Source organism: Vombatus ursinus, unplaced genomic scaffold, assembly GCF_900497805.2.
Source record: "Vombatus ursinus unplaced genomic scaffold, bare-nosed wombat genome assembly UNPS02014812.1, whole genome shotgun sequence".
Taxonomy (NCBI): domain Eukaryota; kingdom Metazoa; phylum Chordata; class Mammalia; order Diprotodontia; family Vombatidae; genus Vombatus; species Vombatus ursinus.
In genome coordinates, this window is record NW_020954590.1 from 12,514,742 (window position 1) to 12,538,123 (window position 23,382).

The 23,382-nt window shown below is 41.4% G+C and overlaps 2 protein-coding genes across 2 annotated transcripts in view; both read left to right on the forward strand.

The window, feature by feature from the left end:
- The first annotated feature begins 328 nt into the window (after positions 1–328).
- Positions 329–1,884, forward strand: LOC114054151 (ribosome biogenesis regulatory protein homolog). Its single transcript, XM_027877298.1, has one exon. The coding sequence runs from the start codon at positions 400–402 to the stop codon at positions 1,474–1,476; it is 1,077 nt and encodes a 358-aa protein (XP_027733099.1). The 5' UTR covers positions 329–399; the 3' UTR covers positions 1,477–1,884.
- Positions 1,885–7,792: 5,908 nt separating this feature from the next.
- The window catches only part of LOC114054083 (hydroxyacid-oxoacid transhydrogenase, mitochondrial), a 37,982-nt gene continuing 22,392 nt past the window's right edge, over positions 7,793–23,382 (forward strand). The window contains exons 1-6 of the mRNA XM_027877186.1: positions 7,793–7,873; positions 12,541–12,578; positions 19,263–19,309; positions 21,531–21,584; positions 21,772–21,926; positions 22,504–22,700. Coding sequence (XP_027732987.1) covers positions 7,815–7,873; positions 12,541–12,578; positions 19,263–19,309; positions 21,531–21,584; positions 21,772–21,926; positions 22,504–22,700 — 550 coding nt within the window. The 5' untranslated portion in view covers positions 7,793–7,814. The remainder of the gene's footprint in view (positions 7,874–12,540; positions 12,579–19,262; positions 19,310–21,530; positions 21,585–21,771; positions 21,927–22,503; positions 22,701–23,382) is intronic.

Sequence of the window (23,382 nt, forward strand, 5' to 3'; positions counted from 1 at the left end):
TTATAAGTGGCGTGGTGAGGTGGCGAAAATCCTGGATCTGAGATGCTAGGAGCTCAGTTTGTAGTTCAAACTCCGTATCTTACTAGCTCTTTAACACGTGGGGAGCCGGGCTGCATGGCATTCTGGGATCCGTAGTTCTAGCCGGGTCGCTGGGACTTGTAGTCCCACAACGACACGGCTCTCCGCCCGCCCCAACCCAAGTCTCCGAGTGTTTTGTCCGATCAGTACAGCAACGCTGCCCCCTGCCGGTTGTGTTCCGGCGCGTCGTTCCCGGAATTTCTTCTGTGGCACCGGAAGGGGAAGCTTTTGACTTCCGGAAGAGCGGACGCGGAGCCGCACGTGTTCCGAGCTCCGGCGCGCGGTAGTGGTTTCCTCAGCTGTGGGTGCCCTCGGTTAGCCATGGAGGCCCGCAGCGCGGAGGAGTTGCTGGCCCGGGCCGAGCGAGCCGAGGCGGAGAAGCTGCGGCTCATTACGGTGCACAAGGACCTAGAGCTCGAATTCGACCTGGGCAACCTGCTGGCCACTGACCGGAACCCCCCGACGGGCCTGCGGCAGCGGAGCGGACCCGGGCTGGAGGCGCAGCTGCGGGGGCTGGCCCGGGACAACGTGCAGCTGCTCATCAACCAACTGTGGCAGCTGCCCTCGGAGCGCGTGGAGGAGGCGGTGGTGGCCAGGCTGCCCGAGCCCAGCCTGCGGCTGCCCCGCGAGAAACCGCTGCCCAAGCCGCGGCCGCTCACCCGCTGGCAGCAGTTCGCGCAGCTGAAGGGCATCCGGCCGCGCAAGAAGACCAGCCTGGTGTGGGACGAGGCGAGCAAGCAGTGGAGGCGGCGCTGGGGCTACCAGCGGGCCCGCGACGACACCAAGGAGTGGCTCATTGAGGTGCCCGGCGGCGCTGACCCCGACGAGGACCAGTTCGCCAAGAGGCTGCAGGCCAAGAAGGAGCGCGTGGCCAGGAACGAGCTGAACCGGCTGCGCAACATCGCGCGGGCGCACAAGGTGCAGCTCCCCAGCCAGGGAGGCATGCACCCCACCGGCTACCAGAGCCGGGCCGAGCTGGGCAAAGCCATGCAGGTGGCCAAGGTCTCCACCGCCTCCGTGGGGCGCTTCCAGGAGCGGCTGCCCAAGGAGAAGCCGCCCCGGGGCCCCGGCAAGAAGCGCCAGTTCCAGCCCAACATCGGGGACTTCGCGGCCGAGAAGAAGAGTCAGCTGGAGCTGATCAGGGTCATGAACAGCAAAAAGCCCAGAATGGACGTGACCCGGGCCACCAACAAGCAGATGAGGGAGGAGGACAGGGAGGAGGCCGCCAAGAAGAGGAAGGTGGCCAAGGGCCGCGGGGGCAAGCGGAAAGGGCGACCCCTGGGGCCAGGGGGGAAGGGGAAAGGGGGACCGCCAGGCCCAGGAGGCAAGCGAAAAGGGCGACCGCCGGGTCTGGGGGGCAAGAAAGGACAGCGTCAAGGAGGGAAGAGAAGGAAGTGATGCATTTTCCTCTATAGTGGGTGTTCAGTCGCTGAACAGTCTTGGGAGTGCCTTCTTGGCTCCAGTGGAATAAGGAAATAAAGACATGATTCCCTGCCCTCCTGAAGTTTGGTGTTATATTGTTAAGCACCTAGCTCTGTGGCCCAAAATTTAATTGCTTTGGACATTCCAAAAGATGAATGGGGAACACAGTAATCAAGGAATATTTTGTGAAGGAGTTGGGACTTGAGCTTGGCTTGAAATGGTTTTCTGGACTTTGAAATTTAAACTGCTTGTAACTTTTGGAGGAGGGGAATTGTTGAGGAAGGTATGAATATATTTCAGATTCTTAGTAAAAGTTTAATATTGTGAGTTCAGAATTAAGTTTAAAAGTAACCAGTTGCAAAGATTAATAAATGTTAAATTTCTATCCAAAATGTGTCTATTTGGGAGCTTATATATATATTTTTTGCGGTTTTTACTTTTTGGTGGGGCAGTTGGGGTTAAGTGACTTGCCCAGGGTCACACAGCTAGTACGTGTCTAGTGTCTGAGGGCACATTTGAACTCAGGTACTTCTGACTCCCAAGGTGGGAGCTTTATCCACTGTGCCACCTAGCTGCCCAGGGGGCTTAGATTTTTAAAGATATTCCACCCAAAAACAGCAGCCTGAAGTCACCTGACTGCCAGGTGAATGTGGAAAGTAAATATAGCAAAACTTCCAAACCAGTTTGTTTTGGTTGTCTAGGGGGAAAAACCTGAGGTATATTTTGAGTCTATAGTGATTGATTGTACATTCATACCACAAGTGTTAAACTTGCAAGCGCCTAAGAGAGGGAACTTGTTAAAAACCATTAATTAGAATACTCACCCTAATTGGCGGGCTCTGAATACAAGTAAGTATGAGTAGACATAGCTGACTTGGGGTTCTTCTCATCCCCCAAGCTCTCCTCTTATATTACCTTGACCGTTTTGGATTTTTTTAGCGACAGTAGAAATTGCTATAATCTACTGTTTAATAACTTAGTATGACATCCCTAAGTAATGGATATTTAGACAGCCCTTATCCTTTTACTGAAATGACTGGTTCAAAATATAGAAAATGGGGAATTTTCAGTTGAATATTTTTGCTGGGCAATGCAAAAATGAAGGGAGTTTGTCAGGAGTATACAGCGGGCCTTCACGTAAATACAAACTAAAATGTGGTAAATGCATTAAAAAGATGAAGAAAATTCCAGGAGCTGTTTCAGAGGGGATTAGGAAGTAATTCTGTGTAGGTCCCATAAACTTATATTTTGGATTTGTCATCTCACTAGTGTGTGAATGCTCCTACCAATATAGATCATAACCCTCATGCTTTTTCAGCAGCAGTTCTCCCTGTTTTCCCTTAAGTTCTTCTCTGAGGATCTGCTTAATACGATGAAGGCCTTCCCATTTTTACTATGTCAGAAGCCCTGATATTCCAGTGGAGCTGTCTATTATTCATTTTCAAAAACTGCCAAACTCAAATTTTCTAGTCAGGGTCAACCCCTATCAACTCTTTTAAATGAAAGTTCAAATTGATTCATAGTAAAAGTATATGAATATTTTAAATATCCCAGTTTGCTGAAAGTAAATTTGCATTATCTCTGGCAATTACTGAATTGAACACAGCATAGTACAATAGAAAGAGAGCTGGATTTGGAATCAGAAAAGTTTGATCATATCCTTTAGGCAAGTGACTTCAACTCTCTAGGGTTCAGTTTCCTCTCGTGGAAGGTCAAGGGGTTAGAACTAGATTCAGTTCAAAAAACATTAAGTGCCTACTGTGGCATTGTGCTAAGTAAGCATGGAGGATACAAAAAGAGGCAGAAGACATTCACTGCCCTCAAGGAGCTTAAAATCTAATGGGGGAGATAACATAAATAGATATACAAAGCAAGTTATATACAGGATAAAGACAGGAAATAATTAGAAAGCACTAGAATTAAGAGGGGTTGGGGAAAGCTTCCTGTAGAAAGTAGGTTTCAAATTTCAGGGTACTTTCAAGGAAGCCAGGGTGTTAAGTAGTCAGAGCAGAAGAGGGAGCTCATTCCAGGAATGGGAGACAGCCAGAGAAAATGCTCAGAGATGAAATATCTTGTTCATGGAACATCCAGGAGGCCAATGTTGGGGAGTAGGGAGAAGACTGAAAAAGTAGGAGGGGTGTAAGTTATAAAGGACTTTAAATGCCAAACGGCATTTTCTATTTGCTCTTGGGTGAAATAGGAAGCCATTGGAGTTTATTAAGTTGAAGGGGATGGAGGAATTAACATGACTTGACCTTCATTTTAGAAAAATCACTTCATTGGCTAAAGTGGGCAGGCAGACCCACAAACAGGCTATTGCAGTGGTCCAGATTTGAAGGCCTGCACTGGAATGGTAACCTCTAAGGCCCCTTTCAGTTCAGGTTCAGTGATTCTTTTGTAATAATGATACCCTTGTAAGTACCATAGAATGAATGGTATGAATATAAGATAGTAGAGGCAATGTTGACCCCTGGATTGAGGAATGGCTTTGGAATCAGGAAGACCTGAGTTCAGATTCCATTTATGTGCTATGTGACCATGCCTAAGTCACTTAACCTTTTGTTGCTCGCAGGCCACTTCTTGGCAGCAGAAAAAGGAATTTCCTCAACAGGAGCTCTGAAATCTGGTAAAATTGTAGATATTCTTCCCTACCCCACCCCCCAAAAAATTAGCAAATAATTACATGACTGCGCAGTAGAAAAATTTTTGAGGTACTTAAAATATAACTTAGATGTCATTAGGGCCAGTTCTCTCAGTTTATGGATGAAGACATGGACTCAGAGGTTAGAAGGTTAGTCCATAGTCACAAGTATTAGTGCCCAGGTCCTCTAGCTCTGAATCCAGGGCTACAGCTTTAAATGTAAAACTTAATGTTCATATCCCCATTTGCATTCTGGTCAAGTAAAATTTGCCTAATTGGAAGGGACCTAGAGATAAGTTAGTGTTGAACATCACCACCATCATTTTTTTTTTTTCACCACCATCATTTTACAAATGAAGAAATGGGGCTGGAAAGGGGAGGTCACTAACCAAGTTACCTACTGAAAAAACTAGTAAGTGGTAGAACCAGATTTGAACTTAAAAGCAGCTCCATGGCTAGTACCCTCTCTCTTACACTACACCATTTTAAGTCATCAATGAACATGAGGGCGTGCTATAGGAAGAGCAGCATTCTAGGCCTTTCAAGGGTTTGTTTTAACATAGGAAGCTTTAAACCCTTACCAGAGCCATTTAATTAATTAAATTCCCTAGAGTGACAAGTCAGCCTGCTTTCCAAGCATTTGACATCTGGCGCTTTGTAGGTAACTTTCCAGGCCTTGTAAGAGATTTTCTTTCTCTTAACCTTAGAAATAACATGCTTAGTGAACCAAATATAACCAAGCAGTTGAGAAAGAATAAGTAAAACAACCAAAAAAGCTTGCAGACAGTTTTCAAAGGGGCTACATTAGAGAAACTAAAACCTAGTATCATATTTATAAGCAATGTGGTGCAGTGATAAGAGCGTAGGGTCTGGAATCAACAAACACCTGGTTGTAGCTACTGTCTGACACAAGCTGTATGTTACCATGGACAAGTCACTATTTCTCTAAGGGTGATTTTTTTTCATCTGCAAAATAAGAATAATCCCTCCATTATTATAAGGTTGCTATGAGGATCCAATATTAAACACTATAGAAATGTCAGCTATTAGCTGAAAATACTTGGGTTTTTGTTACATTGGGGGAAGAGATTTGATTTCATTTTTACTTCTTCCACCAACACAAATAAGTGCTCTGTTTGTTGATAGGTGATCTTCATGAGTTGCTGTGACCCAAAAAATTTGCTATTTGGTGACTAATTCTAATGATAAATTTCTCCACCCTTAGGTCTTCCGGTAAACAGAAACAGCACCTTTGGTTGGGCTGTATAAAGCTTTTCTCATCCTGTAGTACCTGCTGGCGTTCACATTCATTGGACATAGCCTAAAGAAGCCCGAGTGGCATAGGATGAATAGATGTGGATGGGTTTCTGTCCGCATCCAGCTTGACCTCACAGATTAATTTGCTTTTTAATATGACTCAAGTTTTTGTAGCACTTTAAGCTTTGCAAAGAACTTTCCCCAGACTATTTCCTCTGTTATACTAAACTATTTTGTATAGTCTCAACCTCCTGCCAATATGTCAATAATAGGATTTCAGAAGAAATTTTTGTTAAAATGGAAAAATTAAAGGTAGCAGAGAGGAAAGTGAGAATTAATTTTAAAATATTAAGAGCCTACTTTGTAGACTATACTGCTGGCAAGGGTCTAACCATGACATTCTCTTGCTCAAGAAGCTTTGGTAGGACCTATTGCCTTTAAGACAAAATACATATTTCTCAACCTGGCATTTAAAATTTATCAAGGCAACTAGGTGGTGCAGTCGAAGTGCCAGGCCTGGAGTCAGGAGGATCTGAGTTCAAATCCAGCCTCAGACACTTGACACTTATTAGCTATGTGACCCTGGGCAAGTCATTTAACCTCGATTGCCTCACCAAAAAAGCAAAAATAAAAAAGTAAAATGAGCTGAAGAAGAAAATGGCAAAGCACTCCAGTATCTTTGCCAAGAAAACCCCAAATAGGATCATGAAGGATTGGACACAACTGAAATGACTGAACAACAATATGATATGACTCCATCTTAGACTTCTCATCAAATATTCTTCCTCACACCTTCTGCTTTCCACCCAGATTAGTCCATTTGGTGTTCCCTACACATAGAATGTCTTGTCTCCCACCTCTTTACCTTTGTGCAGGCTGTTGTTGCCCTCTGTTTATTTTCTTCACTCACTTCTGCCTCATAGAATCCCTAGATCCCTTCAAATCATGCTCAGGGGCCTTCAAGAGACCTTTCTTTATTCCCCTAGTTACTGGTACATCCCCCTTCCCAGGCAGTCAACAGACAATTGTTAATCGCCTACTCTATGTCAGGCTATTTGTGCCTGACCTGTGGCAGAGCCTTCTAAGCTCTTACTGGTCTGATCAGCCAGAGTTGGACACACTGTGCTTTGACCCCAAGATAGTGATGCCATTGTGGTGCTCTTCAAGCATGAAGGACAAAGATCCTATTGTATTGTGTGTGCCAGGCACTGTACTAAGAGCTGGGGATACAAAAAAACAACCCACTCCCTCTGCTCTCAAGGAGCTCACAATCTGAGGGGTGACAGTATTCCAGCGGCAATGTACAAACTAGTATATGGGGTAAAAAAGAAAATAATCTGAGGGAAGACCCTAAATTAAAGAAAGACTTCTTGTAGAAGTGGGACTTTAGACCCCACCTAAAATTACTTTGTATTTTTTGGCGTGTATTAGTTATGTACTTAACTTTATACATATTGTTTTCCTCCAGTAGAACATAAACTCTCTGAAGGCAGAGCCTAGGGCCTAGAACAGTTCCTGCTAATGGAATATAGAAAGGAAAGAACTTTATCCCCGACTCCTCTTCCTCCCCCTCCTTTTTTTTACAGAGGAGGAAACTGAGTCCCAGAAAGGTTCAGTGGCCTACAATCATAGAACAGTCTAGCTGTAAGGGAAGAGGGTCTCAGAGATAGATCATGTAAGCCAACCCTCTCATTTCACAGAGGAAAAAACTGAAGTCCAGAGACTAGAGAGAGCTAGCCCTCCTTCCCTCCCTTCCCCCTAGCAACCCCAGCTACTAAGATTTCCCGCTCCTCCCCTTTTTCAACTCAAAAGTTTTTGGAGGAAAGAGGATTTAGTTGGCATTAATATGTTAGGTGCTTAAATGCAGTGTGAAGTGGCCTTTTTAATACTTAATCCAAAGAAATGACAGTGAACCGAAAAGGTAAAGGCTCCCTGGATTTTCTCCTTGTCTGCCAGAGGATAGAATGAGCAGTGGGTGGAGGAATTGAGGTTGTCAGTGTATCAATAAATAGCTGGAGGCGGGGACTTTCCCCCTTGAACTTGAAGCTAGATCACCAAAAAAAAGTGGCTCCCCGTGTGACTTGCAGCTGGGGAGTGGGGAAGGGAATAGGGAGGAAGTTTCACCCCCTGTAATGGGCAGGTGCATGGCCAGCCCGCTTGCCCAGGGATCAGAGGCAAAGGGCAGAAATGTAGGGCGTGGGGCGGAGGGGAGGGGAGGGGAGGGGAGGGGGGCGGAGCGGAGGGGAGCCGTCCTGGACACTAGCCGGGCCCGGCGGGAGGATGGAGGGCTGGTCAGTGGGCGAGGCCCAGGCTGGCTCCGCCCCGGAGCTGGCGGCTTGCCTGTCACACCGAGGCAGCTTCTGTCTGTCTGTCCGTCAGTGCCCTGCATGCCAGCCGAGAGCTCTCCTGGGCAGCCATGGCCGCAGCGGGCAGGGACAGGGTCGCTCACTTGCTGAGGCAGCTGCAGCGCGCGGCGTGAGTGCATTAGCCCCTTTCTCGGGCCCAGCTTTGGGGCAGGCCCCGGGGACCCCGACCGAGCCTGGGGAGAGCGCTGGGTGGGGACGGGCCACCAGCTAGCCGGCTCAGAGACCCCTCCACTCAGCGGCCCCGGACAGTCCTAGCAGACGGAGCTGGGGTGGCCCCAGACTCTCCCCTCCTTGCGTCGGCCAGCCAAGCCTCTTCCTATTCCCGTTTGCCATCGCACCAGGGTCCTGGGCTCAGCCGGCCTCCTCTAAGGTCCCAGCTGGGCAGACATAAGGCTGACCTCTGATTTAGAGTTTATTGTTCAAAAGACAGGACTATTACGTTGTCTTTGGTATTGGTGAGGGGGTAGTGTTAGGAAAGGAGGAATAAAGCTAAATTGTATCCCCTCCATAACCTCATGGGGATTGGACTCTAGTGTAGACCATCTTTCTCTAAGGCTACAACGTTAAAGCGCTAATATTCCATAACTTTAAAGAACTTAACCTTTCTGGGCCTCCGTAAATTAAGGTTGGACCAGATGATCTCCAAAGCCCTTTCCCTTCCAGCTTCAATATTCCACAATTCTTAGTCACTTAACCTCTCTAGGCCTCAGTTTCCTCTTTTGTAACAACAATAATGAATTAACAGATGGACAGCCAGATTTCTGGAGTAAGTGAGGAAAGCTTCCAGCAGATTGAATATTGAACTTATGGATGGACAGGGAGAAAAGTTGAATAGCATAAATAGATGTGGATGGGTTTCAGTCTGCATCTTTGGAGGAATAGATAACAAAATAGATAACAGAACCATTTGTGTATTTGATTATAATTACTCAAATTTTTATAGTACTTCAAGATTTGGGGGGGGGGAGAAGTTTCCTGAAACAGATTCTTCTATTAATAATACTTGGTTCAGCATAATCTAAACCTTGTCCAAAAATGAATGGAAAAAAGATGGATTCCTGTGAGGTATATAGTGCAAGGACAGTTATCTCTGTTTTGCAGATGAAGAAACTGGAAGTAATGAAAGGTTAAAGGACTTGCCCAGTGATTTCCCTTCCCATTGCTAATGCCTTTTTTTCTACTTGAAATTGCTCTGTTGTTTTTTTTTTAACTTGTCTGTATACCTTATTTCTCTCAATAGAATGTAAGCTCCCTGAGGGCAGGGACTTGGGGGGTGGGTGGAGTTAGTCTTTGTTTAGCTCCACTACCTCACTCTTTGACCGGCATATACTAAGTGCTTAACAAATGAAAGAAGGAATTCCCTGAATGTTATCCAACCTATACAACCTCAAGGACTGTATCTCTCAACCCCTATTTAAATAATAATAATAATAATAAACAAATGCAAATGTCAATAGCCTGATTCAAACAATTTGGCTAGTGTGAATACTAGCCAAAATCACTTATCTTTGTGGGTTTCAGTTTTATCGTCTTCAAAATGAATGTTTTAGATTAGATCCTCTAAGGTCCTTTCTGGCTAATATTCAGTAGTTCTGAGGTTGTCAAGTAATGGGGAGAGTGGAGGGAAATATCATCACATCATCTTAAAATGCAAAATTCCATTTCTTACTCTTGATAGGTATGTTTCCCATTATAGATCTGATATCCATGCTTTATGCCCATGTTTCTCCTTCATATTTGTTGTTAATAATGTGTCATTTGGATATTTCAGCACATATATACTTATTGAGAGGCAGCATCACATAGTAAAGAGCTGACCTCAGAGTCAGAAAGACCTGGATTCAAGTCTTATCCTGATATATACTGGCTGGGCGAGTCACTAAACATCTCAATGTTCTAGGCAACTTTCTAAGACTATATATAGTTAAGATAAGGTGCCAGTCTTCGTTGTTAGAGGGAGTTTCCTCACCTGGAAGTTCCCTATGCCAATGAAATCTCAGATCCAGTCCCTATAGTCATTGCTAATGCTTAGAATTTGAGAAATAAGTTGAGTATTTTAACTCATTTTAACTGTAGATCTACTAAGAACCTGGAATGTAAGGTATAGTCAGAGCTATCATTTTTCTGGTAGTAACATATGGCTGTGAGTTGGACTTTAAGGAAAGCTCAGCGCTGCAGAATCAACGCTTTCAAATTGTATTGCTAGAGAAGACTTTTGAGAGTCCCTTGGACATCAAGGAGACCAAATCAGTCAATATTTAAAGAAATTAACTCAAACTATTCACTGGAAGGTCAAACACTGAAGCTGAAGCTTAAGTACTTTGGCCACATAGTGAGAAGAACTCATTGGAAAAGCCCTTGTTGTTGAGAAGGATCAAAAGCAGAAGGAAAAAAGAATGGCAGAGGATGAGATGGATAGATAGTGTCACGAAAGCAATGACCATGAGCTTGGACAGAGTTTGAGAGAAGTAGAAGGCGCCTGCTAGTCTAAGGTCTTTGGGTCACAAAGAGTCAGACACTATTGAATGACTATACAATAACAACTGCAATCTAGTAAAAAATTAGGGAAATCGTTTCAGGCCATCCTATAAAGGAGGACATTCTCACTATCTGTTCATCCTTTCCTTAGTTGAAACATTGTTCCCCTTAGAAAATGAAGGAAGAACAACAACATTTTGAAACATGAAAAAGAGGAGGAAAAAGCGGTGGAGGAATACAAGTAGAAATAGTCAGGAAGGTTAAAAAAAAACCTTTCAGTTGAGGCAAGCCCTATGACAGAAAGGCATAAGGGGAAATAAGATGGAAAGAAAATCTAAACATAGCAGCCTGGCTCAATGGAAAGAGTACTGGCTGTAGTTGGAAGAGCTTATTTCAGATCCCACCTCTTATATGGCCTCAAGCCAATCACTTAATGTCCCCGGAACTTGAGTTCTTCCTCTGTAAAGTGACAGGATAAGACTACATGGCCCCGTGAGAAACCTTACCACACTAGGACTAGGATGGATCCTAATGGTGTAACTAATGGGGAAACACCTTCGGGCTGGAAAGTAATGAGTTTGGATTTTGTTCTTATCTTTCTTCTGGTGGAAATTCAGATGACCACGCAGGTGGGAAATGCCATGAAAACCAAGAGAGGAGGAAAAGTATTGACTGTGAATAGTTGAGAGTCATCAGGATGTTTTACTTTTGTTTCCAAAGAGTTCCATTATGTTTACTTAACTGAATAAAATCAATTGATGTTTCACCATTCAAAACACTAGGTGGCAGTCTTGATTTATTATAAAAATATGTTGCCATTCTGCAAACGTTCATGATTCATGCCAGCTCTACCATTCTGATTATGTGAACCACTCAGCAATATACCAAGTACAAGTCCCTGTAGTAGATACTCTAGTGATTGTCCAGAAGAATAAGAATTGACCTCTGAATCATAAAAAGAACTCTATAAACCTTAAAACACTGTATAAAATGAACTCTTGCTATTCAAATGACAGGAAGAGTAGCCAGAGAATTAGAAGAACCAGAATAATATTAGAGTTCTGGAAGCTGAGAGACTAAAGTTTCCAAAGGGGATGGGTAGGAATGCAAATGTGATAACTCTGTAGAAGAATAAAGAATGGAGAATGAGTAAAAGGTCACTGGATATGGTAACTTAGTCACTATCAAGAAGGTAGTTTCACAAGGATGATGAGATTCCACCAGGGTGATGGGGACAGAAGCCAGGCTGCGTGGCTTTCAGGAGGTAAATAGGTGGTGAGGAAATGGAAGATAAGGTAGACCACTTGTGGAAATATGTTTAATATGTACACATATAGCCTATATCAGATTGCTTGCCATCTTGGGAAGGGAGGAGGGGAGGGAAGGAGGGAGAAAAAAATTTGGTTCTCAAAATCTTATAAAAGTGAATGTTGAAAACTATCTTTACATGTAACTGGAAAAAATAAAATACTATTAAGTGGGGGAAAATAAATAAATGAAGAAGAGGCAGGCCACTTTTTGCAGAAATTTGGAAGTCAAAGGAAAGTAGCAAAAGGGACATTCACTTAAGGGAAGAGTAGAGTCAAATTAAGGCTTTTGTTTTTAATAAGGAAGATCTGTTCTGATTTAAAGGCATAAGGGGAAAGAGTTCATGAGAAACAAAGACTGAAGATTTCAGAGAGTGGGAAGAATTTAGGAAACAAATTCCTAGAGGATGTGGGAGGGAATAAGATGGAGAGCATAGATGGAGGGGTTAGCCTTGAAAAGGATAATAATATCATTGACTTAGAACTGGAAGGACCTCAGAAGTCATCTCGTCCAACACCACCATTTTACAGATGGGGAAAATAAAGCCATAGGATAGTAAGTGGTCATCATTAGAGATGGGATTTGAACTCAGGGCTCTGGCCTCCCACTGTAGAAGGGATAGATACTTATCAGTTGGGTCAGAACTATAGATTATCAAATATTTACTGAATATCTATTATATTAGGTACTTTATCTCCAGGATAGTAGGTACTAAGTAAATACTTGTTAAATAAATGTGAATAATGGAAGAATGAATAAATGGTCTAGCCCCTATCCATCTGTAGCTACAGAGATCATCCACTTGCTATCCACAGTGTTCCTTAGATATATTTATGCTTTATTGACAAATAGCCATCCATTACTCATCTTGCATTTTATAGAATTTGGGCAGTGGAATATAATAGGACAGTTACTGCCCTGATCAAGTATCTTAACTTCTGATTTGCAGGTTTTCCTTTAATAAATATTTCTTCTTTTCTTTTTCCTTAGATGCCAGTGTCCAACTCATTCTCACACTTATTCCCAAGGTAATGTATTTTATATTTAAAATAGCTACACTTTGAATCTCTGCAAGCCAAGTTTGCTATAAATTAGGACAAAGAGCAAAGCAAGAAAATAAATATAACTTTAAGAGGGAGGCAAAGGGTCTGTGAACATAAAAGGTTAAATGATCTATACCTATAAAATTGGTAATAGTTTTACACTCCTGAATTACATTAGCATGTAGTTGTAGCTTGATGTATAATGTTGGTTGAGGGTAGGTATTAAGTATATACTTTTACAATATTTCACTTTTGATCGAAGTGGTATACACAGGACTGTGTACATTAGTGATTTGCCAGATCTGAAAATGGTGGCTCAGATAGAATTTGAACTTTGGTCTGAATTCATCAAAAAACGGTTTTATTCAAGATGACATTTTCTTCTGATAGAAGTCAGAAAAGGAAGCTAAAGTCAAGAGTGGCTTCTCTAAGAAAAAGATACTAATGGTTTTTATCAAATGATATTGTGTGTTTTTAAAATAATACTTCATTTCTCCAAAATTCTGAAATAAACTAAGAATCTCCTGTTCCCACAAAGTCTTAAACCTTTACAAAGTTCATTGTCCTCACAATGTCCATTGTCCAACAGACCAGCAGGATACCCATTGTAACATCAGCATGTCCATCGAATGTCATATTAATTAGTAGTACAAAAACTGATTTAGACCCTAGAAAGAAAGGTCAAACCCAAGCAACGTGACAAGGGGTGGTAAGGAAGGCGCCTAACAGCATGAAACCCACAGCTGAAAACAACAGAGAAGTTTGTGAAGGAGGGGAACAAAGAGGAAGACGTAATCGTGCATTTCCATCTTGATCTAGTGGCTCAGCATTCCAAGCTTAACTCCAAAGAATTTGGACCTTGTTATCATAGCTTGATTCATTGATTCAGAATCCAGATTTTAGTTCTTCTGTCAGACCAAGGAGTGACTCAGTCATTAGGGCCTCCTGAAAAGTATAGAGGTCTTTTCTTTTTCACAATTATTTTCTTCTAACTGTTGGTAAGAATTAACAAAGGATCACTTGATTCCCATTTCAAAATATTGAATCAACTCTTAGAGAGACATTAAGGATTCAGCTTCTGTTGTGCCCTAATTTTTCTGAAGGGGAAAATGTAATAGAGGAAGTGTGGTATTGTGGCTAGAAGGCCAATATTAGCATCAGGAAAACCTGGAACCTGAGTTCAAATTCTGCCTCTGACATATACAAGTACTACAGTATATAACCATAAGCAAGTCACAACTTTTCAGTGTTCCAGACAGTTTTTTTCCTCTGTTTTTAAAAATTTTTTTAAATTTTTAACATGTGTTTTTAAAACTTAGGGTTACAAATTTTCTCCCTTCCTCCTCCCCCCCCACCCTCATTGAAAAGGCAAGCATCTTGATACAGGTTATAGATGTGTAGCCATGCAAAACACTTCCATAGTAGTCCTGTTGTGAAAAATTAAGTATATTTCCCTTCATTCTAACCTACCCCCCATTTATTCTATTCTCTCTTTTGACACTGACCCTCCTCAGAAGTGTTTGCTTTTGATTTTCCTTTCCCCCAATCTGCCTTCCCCTCTATCAACCCCCTGCTCTCTTGTCCCCTTCCCCCATTATTTTCCTGTAGGGTAAGATAGATTTCCATACCCCATTGTGTATGTTATTCCCTCCTTAAGCCAAATCCTATGAGAATAAGATTCACTCATTCCCTCTCACCTTCCCCCATTTCCTCTCCACTGTAAAAGCCTTTTCTTGTCTGTTTCATATGAGGTATTTTACCTCGCTCTACTTCTCCCTTTCTCCTTCTCCCACTATAATCCTCTTTTGCCCCTTAATTTTATTTTCCAGATATCACCCCTTCATCTTCAACTCACCCTGTGTCCTTTATCTATCTATCTATCTATACATACATATAATTTTTTCCCTCCCACTATCCTAATACTGACAAAGGACTCATGAGTTACACATATCATCTTTCCCTGCAGGAATGTAAACAATTCAACCTTAATAAGTCTCTTATGATTTCTCTTTCCTGTTTACCTCTTCCATGTTTCACTTGAGTCTTGTATTTGAAGGTCAGATTTTCTATTCAGCTGTGGTCTTTTCCACAGGAATGCTTGCAAGTCCCCTATTTCATTGAATGACCATTTTTTACCCTGTAGGATTATACTCAGTTTTGCTGGGTAGGTGATTCTAGATTGTTGTCCTCTCTCCTTTGCCCTCTGGAATATCATACTCCATGCCCTCTGGACCCTTAATGTAGAAGCTGCTAAATCTTGTGTTATCCTGATTGTGTTTCCACAATACTTGAATTGTTTCCTTCTGGCTGCTTGCAATATTTTCTCCTTGACCTGGGAATTCTGGAATTTGGCTACAACATTCCTAGGAGTTTTCCTTTGGGAATCTCTTTCAGGAGGTGATAGATGGATTCTTTCAATTTCTATTTTGCCCTCTGGTTCTGTTGGGCAGTTTTTCTTGATAATTTCTTGAAAGATGATGTCTAGGCTCTTTTTTTGATCATGACTTTCAGATAGTCCAATAATTTTTAAATTCTCTCTCCTGGATCTATTTTCCAGGTCAGTTGTTTTTCCAATGAGATATTTCACATTCTTTTCTATTTTTTCATTCCTTTAGATTAGTGTTACAGTGCCTTGATTTCTCAAATTGTCACTAGCTCCCAATTTCTCCATTCTCATTTTTTTTTGTTTGTTCGTTTGTTTGTTTGTTTGGGGGGGGGAGGTTAGGCAATGGGGTTAAGTACTTGCCCAGGGTCACACAGCTAGTAAGTGTTATGTGTCTGAGGCCGGATTTGAACTCAGGTCCTCCTGAATCCAAGGCCAGTCCTCTATCCACTGCACCACCTAGCTGCCCCCTCCATTCTAATTTTTAAGGAAGCATTTTCTTCAGTAAGCTTTTGGACTTCCTTTTCCATTTGGCCAATTTTGCTTTTTAGGGCATTCTTCTCCTCATTGGCTTTTTGGACCTGTTTTTGCCATTTGGGTTAGGCTATTTTTTAAGGTGTTATTTTCTTCAGTATTTTTTTGGGTCTCTTTTAGCATCACTCTCAGCTTTTCCTCTACTTCTCTTATTTGCTTCTCAAAATCCCTTTTGAGCTCTTCCAAGGCCTGGGACCAATTCATATTTTTCTTGGAGGCATTGGATGTAGGAGCTTTGGCTTCGTTGTCTTCTTCTGATTGCATGTTTTGATCTTCTTTGTCATCAGAGTAAGATAATGTAGTCTGACTTTTTTTGCGCTGCTTGCTCATGATCTCAGCCAACTACTTGAGTTATAAACCCTTTGTTAAGGTAGGAGTCTGTTTCCAGTGTGGAGAATGTACTGTCCCAAGCTTCAGGGGTTTTGTGCAGCTGTTTTCAGAGATATTTCTAGGGACCTCTAAATTTTCAGTTCTTCCAAGATGCTATGCTCAAGGGCAAGGTGTTTACTCCTTTCCTGGCCTGTGCTCTGGTGTATGAGCACTCTTTTCTGTCTTAGAACTGTGAGGAGAGTTTCCTCTCCACAGCCATTACAAGCTCCACCATGCCAGCACTCCTCCTTGCCCCAGGACCACCACCCAGAACTGTGACCCAGATCCAAGCATGGACAAAGCAAGAGAATCCTGCACCAGCAGAAAGATCCCTGCAATCCCCCTCTGATCAGGCACTCGATTCCCCCTCAGTCTGTGGGCCGGAAGCTCAGGAAGCAGCTGCAGCTCCAGGGAATGGGGCTGGGACCCCATGCTGATCTCTCACCACCACAGAAATAGACTTTTCCCACTGACCTTCTAAGTTTTCTTTGGTGTTCATGGGTTGAGAAGTCTGGAAACTGCCACAGCTGCCCATGATTCAGTCCTCCAAGGTCTGCTCCAGGGTCGCTGCAGCCTGCATGCCCACACCGAACTGCGCTCCTCTCCTCGCCTGGCGCGATATACCTTTCTGATCAACCATCCAGGCTGTCTTTGGCTGGAAATTTGTTTCACTCTGTCTTTTTGTGGGTTCTGCTGCTTTAGAATTTGTTTAGAGTCATTTTTTACAGGTATTTGGAGGGGTTTGGGGGAGAGCTCAAGTAAATCACTGCTTTTACTCCACCATCTTGGCTCTGCCCCCCAGACAGTTTTTTAAGGCCATAAGTTATAGACAAATTGTCCATCAATTAAGTCTTCCTCCTGAAGAAATTACAGGTTTAGGATCTCCTCCATAAAAAAAGGAAAAAAAAACAGTTAAAAAAGCTACAAAGTCAGCGCCATCTCCAGTCAATCCTGATCCATATCTGGCCACTGGACCCAAATGGCTCCGGAGGAGAAAATGAGACTAGTGACCTTGCACAGCCCTCCCTCACTTAAATCCAATTCACTTGCAAGTCATAGCATCACCTTCCTGATGTCATGGTCCGCTTTGAGAATGAAGAACAACAACAAGCTATAAAAGTGTAACCAATGTTGTTCTACAAATCTTTGTCCGTTAAAACTACAGACCAGATTGGCTAATTGTATATTTACAGTAGAAGCTGTTATACTTAAATGCTTCAGAGCACTGTGATTTCCTGAGGATGGGCACACCCTTCACTGATACAGAGTGCAACACATCCACAATTTAGCACATGGGCTTCCAGAGCTGCTAAGGCTAAAAAAATTTCTTCATCCTGCTGCCAACTTGGTGATGAAGCTCTTCCAATTTAGGTAGGCTGGTTCTCAGATTATCACCCAGGCCCCTACTCAAAGTCTTTCTAACTTGACAGGTCTAACCAGAGCTCACATTGTACTGGCATGACCTTTGAGAACCCAGGGTCACCTTGCCTACCCCCCAAGATAAGGCATCAGAGTGAGACTTTAGTGGAAAAGGTATTATATTAGAAACTATTAGAATTTAGTGTCCTACACAATTATCTTAAGACTAGAAGTTGCCAAGAAGGTGCCAATCTGTATTTATAGAAGTTCCTTACCCAGAGCTCCCAATGAAATCATAGGTCCAGTCATCATCACCATCACCATCAGCACCATCACCATCATCATTCATTGAAGGACCAGATCTGTGGTTTCATTGATTCAGGAAACTTCTAAATAGGAAACATCCTCAATCAATGCAGACTGTCACCTGCTGGGTAATTTGTAGCTTAGAGAGTCATGACTATAGTTTGAATTTCTTCCTTTGAAAACTACCTGTTCATACCGTTTGACTATTTGTGAACTAGGGAATGACTTTTAAACTTATACATTCAAGTGGAAAGGTAGTACAGTAGATAGAGTTCTGGATCTGGAGTCAAGGAGACCTGAGTTCAGATCCTGTATCTCACTCTTACTAGCTATGTGACATTGAATAGGTCATTTAATCTCTGCCACAATCTCTTCATTTGTAAAATGGGGATAATAATAGTACCTATTTTCCAGAGTTGTTAGAGGATAAAATGAGATAAGATTTGTAAAGTGTTTTGCAAACCTTAAAGTACTATATAAATGATAGTTATTATTAAAGTCATTAAAAATAATAAATTAGATCCTTGTCAGAGAAACTTGCTACAAATATGTTTTCCCCTATTACCCACTTCCCCTCTAATATTAGCTGTATTGGTTTTATTTGTGCAAAAGAAAAAATTTCAAATTTTATATAATCATTATTGTCCATTTTATTTTGGGGGACCTTCTGCCTCTATTTGGTTACAGACTCTTATCCTATCAATAGATCTGAAAGATATTTTTCCACTTGCTCCTCTAATTCATTTATGATGTTACATTTTATGTCTAAGTCATGTAACCATTTGGAATTTATCTTGGCATACAGCTTGAGGTGTTGGCCAAAACCTACTTTCTACCATTTCTCTAGTTTTCCCAGAAGTATAATAGTGAGTCCTCAACCCAGTAACTAAGGATGTTAGCCCTACATTAATCTGAGATTGGGTTTGAGCTATAACATTTGTATAACGTATTTGTTATTCACTATTTAGGCTGGAAATATCAATTCATTTTACCTAGGCTATAATCGTTGACATGTTTTTAAGTTACATGGTTAGTAATGTATTAGATGAAGAAGATTTAAAATCATTCTATTCATTTTCAAAATAAGCATCTGTGAAAGGCATCTTCTTGGACACAACTTCTTTCCTCCCACCCACACCATGGGGAGGTTTTATCTAAAAGAAGACACAACTGTCTTTGGGACGTGATTACTACAGCTTCCTGATCATCTAAGGACTAAAAAAAGTCCCAGCCATGTGGGCCTTGGTGGCCTTAAGAGCACATGAGTCGCCATACCCTGATGACCTACTGACCAGTGCATTTCCATATAGAGAGGGGGTTGGGCCTTATCCAAAGAAGGAAGTGAAGTGTCTCTGTAATCTTGTTTGTGTCTTTGCTGTGCTAGGGCAAAGTAAGCCTCCTCTTTCAAGTGTTAGATGACTTATGAGTGCCTCCCCAAAATGAAGTTGAACTAAGACAATGGTGGCATTAGGGCCATGCCTCCAACAACATCAGTCTAGGGCTATAGGGTAAACTGGAACAAACATATTTTAAATTTAATTAGAATTGCAACAGTGAAACCTGACACAACATTTTCTTTAAAAAAAAAAAAAGAGGGATCCACACAAGGCAAACTTAAATGTTCACTTTTTGGAAACTTGCGTCGATTTTGAGTAATGATATTCTGTTTGTTGAGACCCACTTTGATACTGATTTTCATCATTCAACTTCCCTTCCAGCTCCTGGACTTCCTGCCTCTGAGAAAACAACAGATTATGCATTTGAGGTAGAAAACAATTTAATCTTTCTTATGAATGATCAGAGAAAATAATACTTTGTTTTTATCTGGTGTCTTTTTAAAGTTTGCTTCATTAGTTCAGGCATTTGTAAAGTCATCATTGTGACAGATATAGCAACCTCTCTACAACTTAGTAGATCGTATTTATAATGGCTATAGCAAAAAAAATAAAAAATCATGATCACCCTGCTGCCAACCTGGTAAATGAGCCTCTTCAAACTTAGCTAAGCTTGTCTTTACATATTTGTTATGCAAGGCCACCACTGAGACCAAGATCACTTCTAATTAAAAAAAAAATAATAGCATAATAGTATTTGTGTAGCACCTACACTGGCTAAACACTTTACAATTATTATCTCATTTGAGTTTCACAACAACTCTGGGAGTTCTAATGATTATCCCCATTTTATAGATCAGGAAACTGAGGCACACAGAGGTTAAGTGACTTGCCCAGAATCACACAGCTAGTAGGTATCTGAGGTCAAATGTGAACTCAGGTCTCCCCAACTCTGGGCACTCAATCCACTGTGCAACCTAGCTAGGCAGAGATTTTTAAGACTATAATTACTGAAATCATAAAATATTTATATTTTTAAAGCTGATAATTAAACTGATGTAAACCCATTGTAATTGTAGGGACCCTTTCTAGTAGAAAGTACATTCAGGGTATAATGTTAGCATAGATATGTCTTGTGAGGCAGCAAAGTGGTATGAGAATAAAGTGTCGGACCTATAGTCAGGAAGACCTGTGTTCAAATTTTGCCTCAGATACTAGCTGTATGACCTTGGGAAAGTCACCTAAACTTCTCTCTGCCTCAATTTCTTCTTTTGAAAAAAACCAGGATGATGGTAATAGGACCTGCATCCTAACATTATTATGAAGACCAAATGAAATAACCATATATAAAGCACTTTGCAAATCTTGAAGCTCTATGTAACAGATAATAAATGTCTAGAAGCCTTCTGTTCTGTCATAGACATGATAAAAATTCCATCTCCATAGATATTCAGCTAATACTGTAAGACTAAATATGTCATAGGTTCAATCCTGTTCAATAAGCATTTACCAAGAACATACTATGTGTGAAGCCCCAGTGCTAAGCAAAGGAAATACAAATATGAAAAGTGATTTGTTGCTGCCACTAGGTGGCACAAGTCAGGAGGACCAGAGTTCAAATTTGACCTCAGGCACTTGATACTTACCAGCTGTGTGACCCTGGGCAAGTCACTTAACCCCAATTGCCTCACCCCCCGCCCCCCCAAAAAAGATGTTGTTTCTACCCTCAGAACAGCTCATTCTACTAGGGGGAAATAACATGTACACAGATAAGTAAAAGAGGATGATGGAAGAATGACCCACCAAAAGGACACTAGCAAAATTTGAGGGGGAAGGACCTGTTTACTTGGGGGAGGGAAGCAGATCAGAGGCTCCTTGAAAGACACATACTTAAAAAACGTTAAAGGAATAAAGAGTTCAGGTAAATAAATAATAAAAAGGCAAAGGTGAAATGCATTCTGGGCAATAGGGGATGGAAGGAAGAGAAAAATGTCTAGTCTGGAACATAGAGTGCATGGCAGGGAGCAATAGGAAATAAGATGGGAAAGCAGGTTGGAACTGGATTGTGAAAGGTCTTAAATTCCACACCAAGAAGTTTGCATTTTATGCTATAAGCAGTAGAGATTGTGCTATAGGCATAAAGATTTTTGAGCAGAGCAGTATGTCATATAATCAGAACAGTGCTTTAGGAAGTTTATTTTGGAACTATATGAAGGATGGACTGGAAAAAGCTCAAGGCAAGGTGGGACTATTCTTTTCTTAATATATATATATACATATATATGCATGAGTGTATGTATATGCATATGTATTCTCCCAATTACATGTCAAAGTAATTTTTTAGCATTTTTTTTAAAGTTTTGAGTTCCAAATTCTATTCCTTCCTCCTCTCTTCTCTCCGAGATGATAAGCAATCATACGTAGGTTATATATATGCAATCAGGTAAAACATTTCCATATTGAGACTATTCTTTTAATAGCCTATTAGTAATTATTATTCATTATTAATTACTACTAGTAATAGTATTATTGTGAGAGAAGAGGGGATGGCAGATGGGAACTTTATGTTAAAGCTTTTACATTAAGTCCTTATCATCATCATATACATTTACGCATGTATCATATTGTTACAACTGCACTTTTTTCTTGCAGATGGCAGTTTCAAATATTAGATATGGGGCAGGAGTGACAAAAGAAGTAGGCATGGTAAGTATTTAAGAGTCTACATTTTATTTTGCAGGCATTCATTGAAAATAATAATAATTGGTGATAACTGAGTACTAGAAAAAAACGGCATTCTAGGAATTGAATTGTTCAAATTTATCTGTTAAGAGAGCCGTGGTTCTAACAAATCTAGCTATCACTTCAGAATTATTATTTTTTTGTGTTATAGGACCTTCAAAATATGGGTGCTAAAAATGTCTGTTTGATGACAGATAAGAACCTTTCCCAGCTGCCACCAGTAGAAGTAGTCATGAATTCCTTAACAAAGAATGGCATAAACTTTAAAGTTTACGATAATGTCAGGGTGGAACCAACTGATAAAAGGTACTCTGGGAGGGGAGGTGAAATATGGGGAGGATTTTGGCTCCTTCAAATGGTAGCAAATACACACTCTTATTACTTAACATTTGCAAGGGACCTTATGTTAGTGTTCCCTGTCATCTTATTACTGTGTTTTTATTTTCTGTAAACTCTTTGCAATCTATTTTCTGTGTGGATGTCCACAGGATTGCAGGTTTAGAACTGAAAGGGGCTTCTAAGACCACTTAGTTCAATCCTTTCATTTTATAGATGAGGAAACAGGCACAGAAAGGTTAAGTGACTTGCCCAGGGACCCACAGCTAAGTGTCCAAGGTGGGATTTGAACCCAGGTCTTTCTGATTCCAAGTTCAGTGTTCTTTCCACTACACCATATTGCCTCTCCATGTTATTTCCCTGAAGTAGAATATAAACTCTTCAAGGTCAGAAACTGTTTCACTTTGGTCATTATCTCCTCAGCAGCTAGCACAATGCCCAAAACATAGCAAGCATTTAATAAATACTTGTTCTTAAACAGAAGTATTTAATAATAAGAACACCAATTTCTGATGAAAGATGACAAGATTCTTTTTTCTCCTCCAAGCTTCATGGAAGCTATTGAATTTGCCAAAAGAGGAGCATTTGATGCCTATGTTGCTGTGGGTGGTGGCTCTACCATAGACTCCTGTAAAGCTGCCAACCTGTATGCATCCAGCCCTGATGGTGATTTCTTAGATTATGTCAATGCTCCCATTGGAAAAGGAAAACCTGTCACTGTGACTCTTAAGCCACTGATTGCAGGTAAAGCACACTTTTGCTTAACCTCCTCACCTTCGATGCATTGGGGGGAGGGAGAAGGGAATCTTACCTCAGTATTTAATCCAAAATTTAAGAATGGCAACTTCATAAAAGACATTTCATGAGGATGATCCTCATTTTGACTTCATTTCAGGATTTTGACAGCTTAGTGATGAAAACAAATGGGTATTATTAAATATTAGAGTCCAATTTCTACAATCTTTATTATTCACAAATGAAGAAAACTTGTGGATGGAAGAATCCCTAAATTTAAATCATGAAGTAATACCATGTGGGAAGGATAATTCTTTACCCAACACCATGCCCCTCTACCAAATAAGTTTATGCTTTTGGACACAGATTATTTTATTCCTATTGGCTGTAAATCTCTCTCTGTCTTTATCCATCTTACTGGCTACTGAGGTGGTGAAGTGTACCGTTCATTGTTTTTTCTAATGTTGGCCTAACCCTTTCTCCCATATGATCTACCATTCAGCTGCCATCATGCTTTGTCCCTCTCCAGTGACATGTGGGCAGCATCAGCTACATTATGGGAGCAGCTGGGAATTGCATCTGCTACCGTTTCTTCATGGACATGCAAATGCAAATGACAATGGTTTCTCTCCAGTCACATCATACTTTAGCATCTTTATGCCATTCTCCCTTTCCTATTTTTATGGGCAGC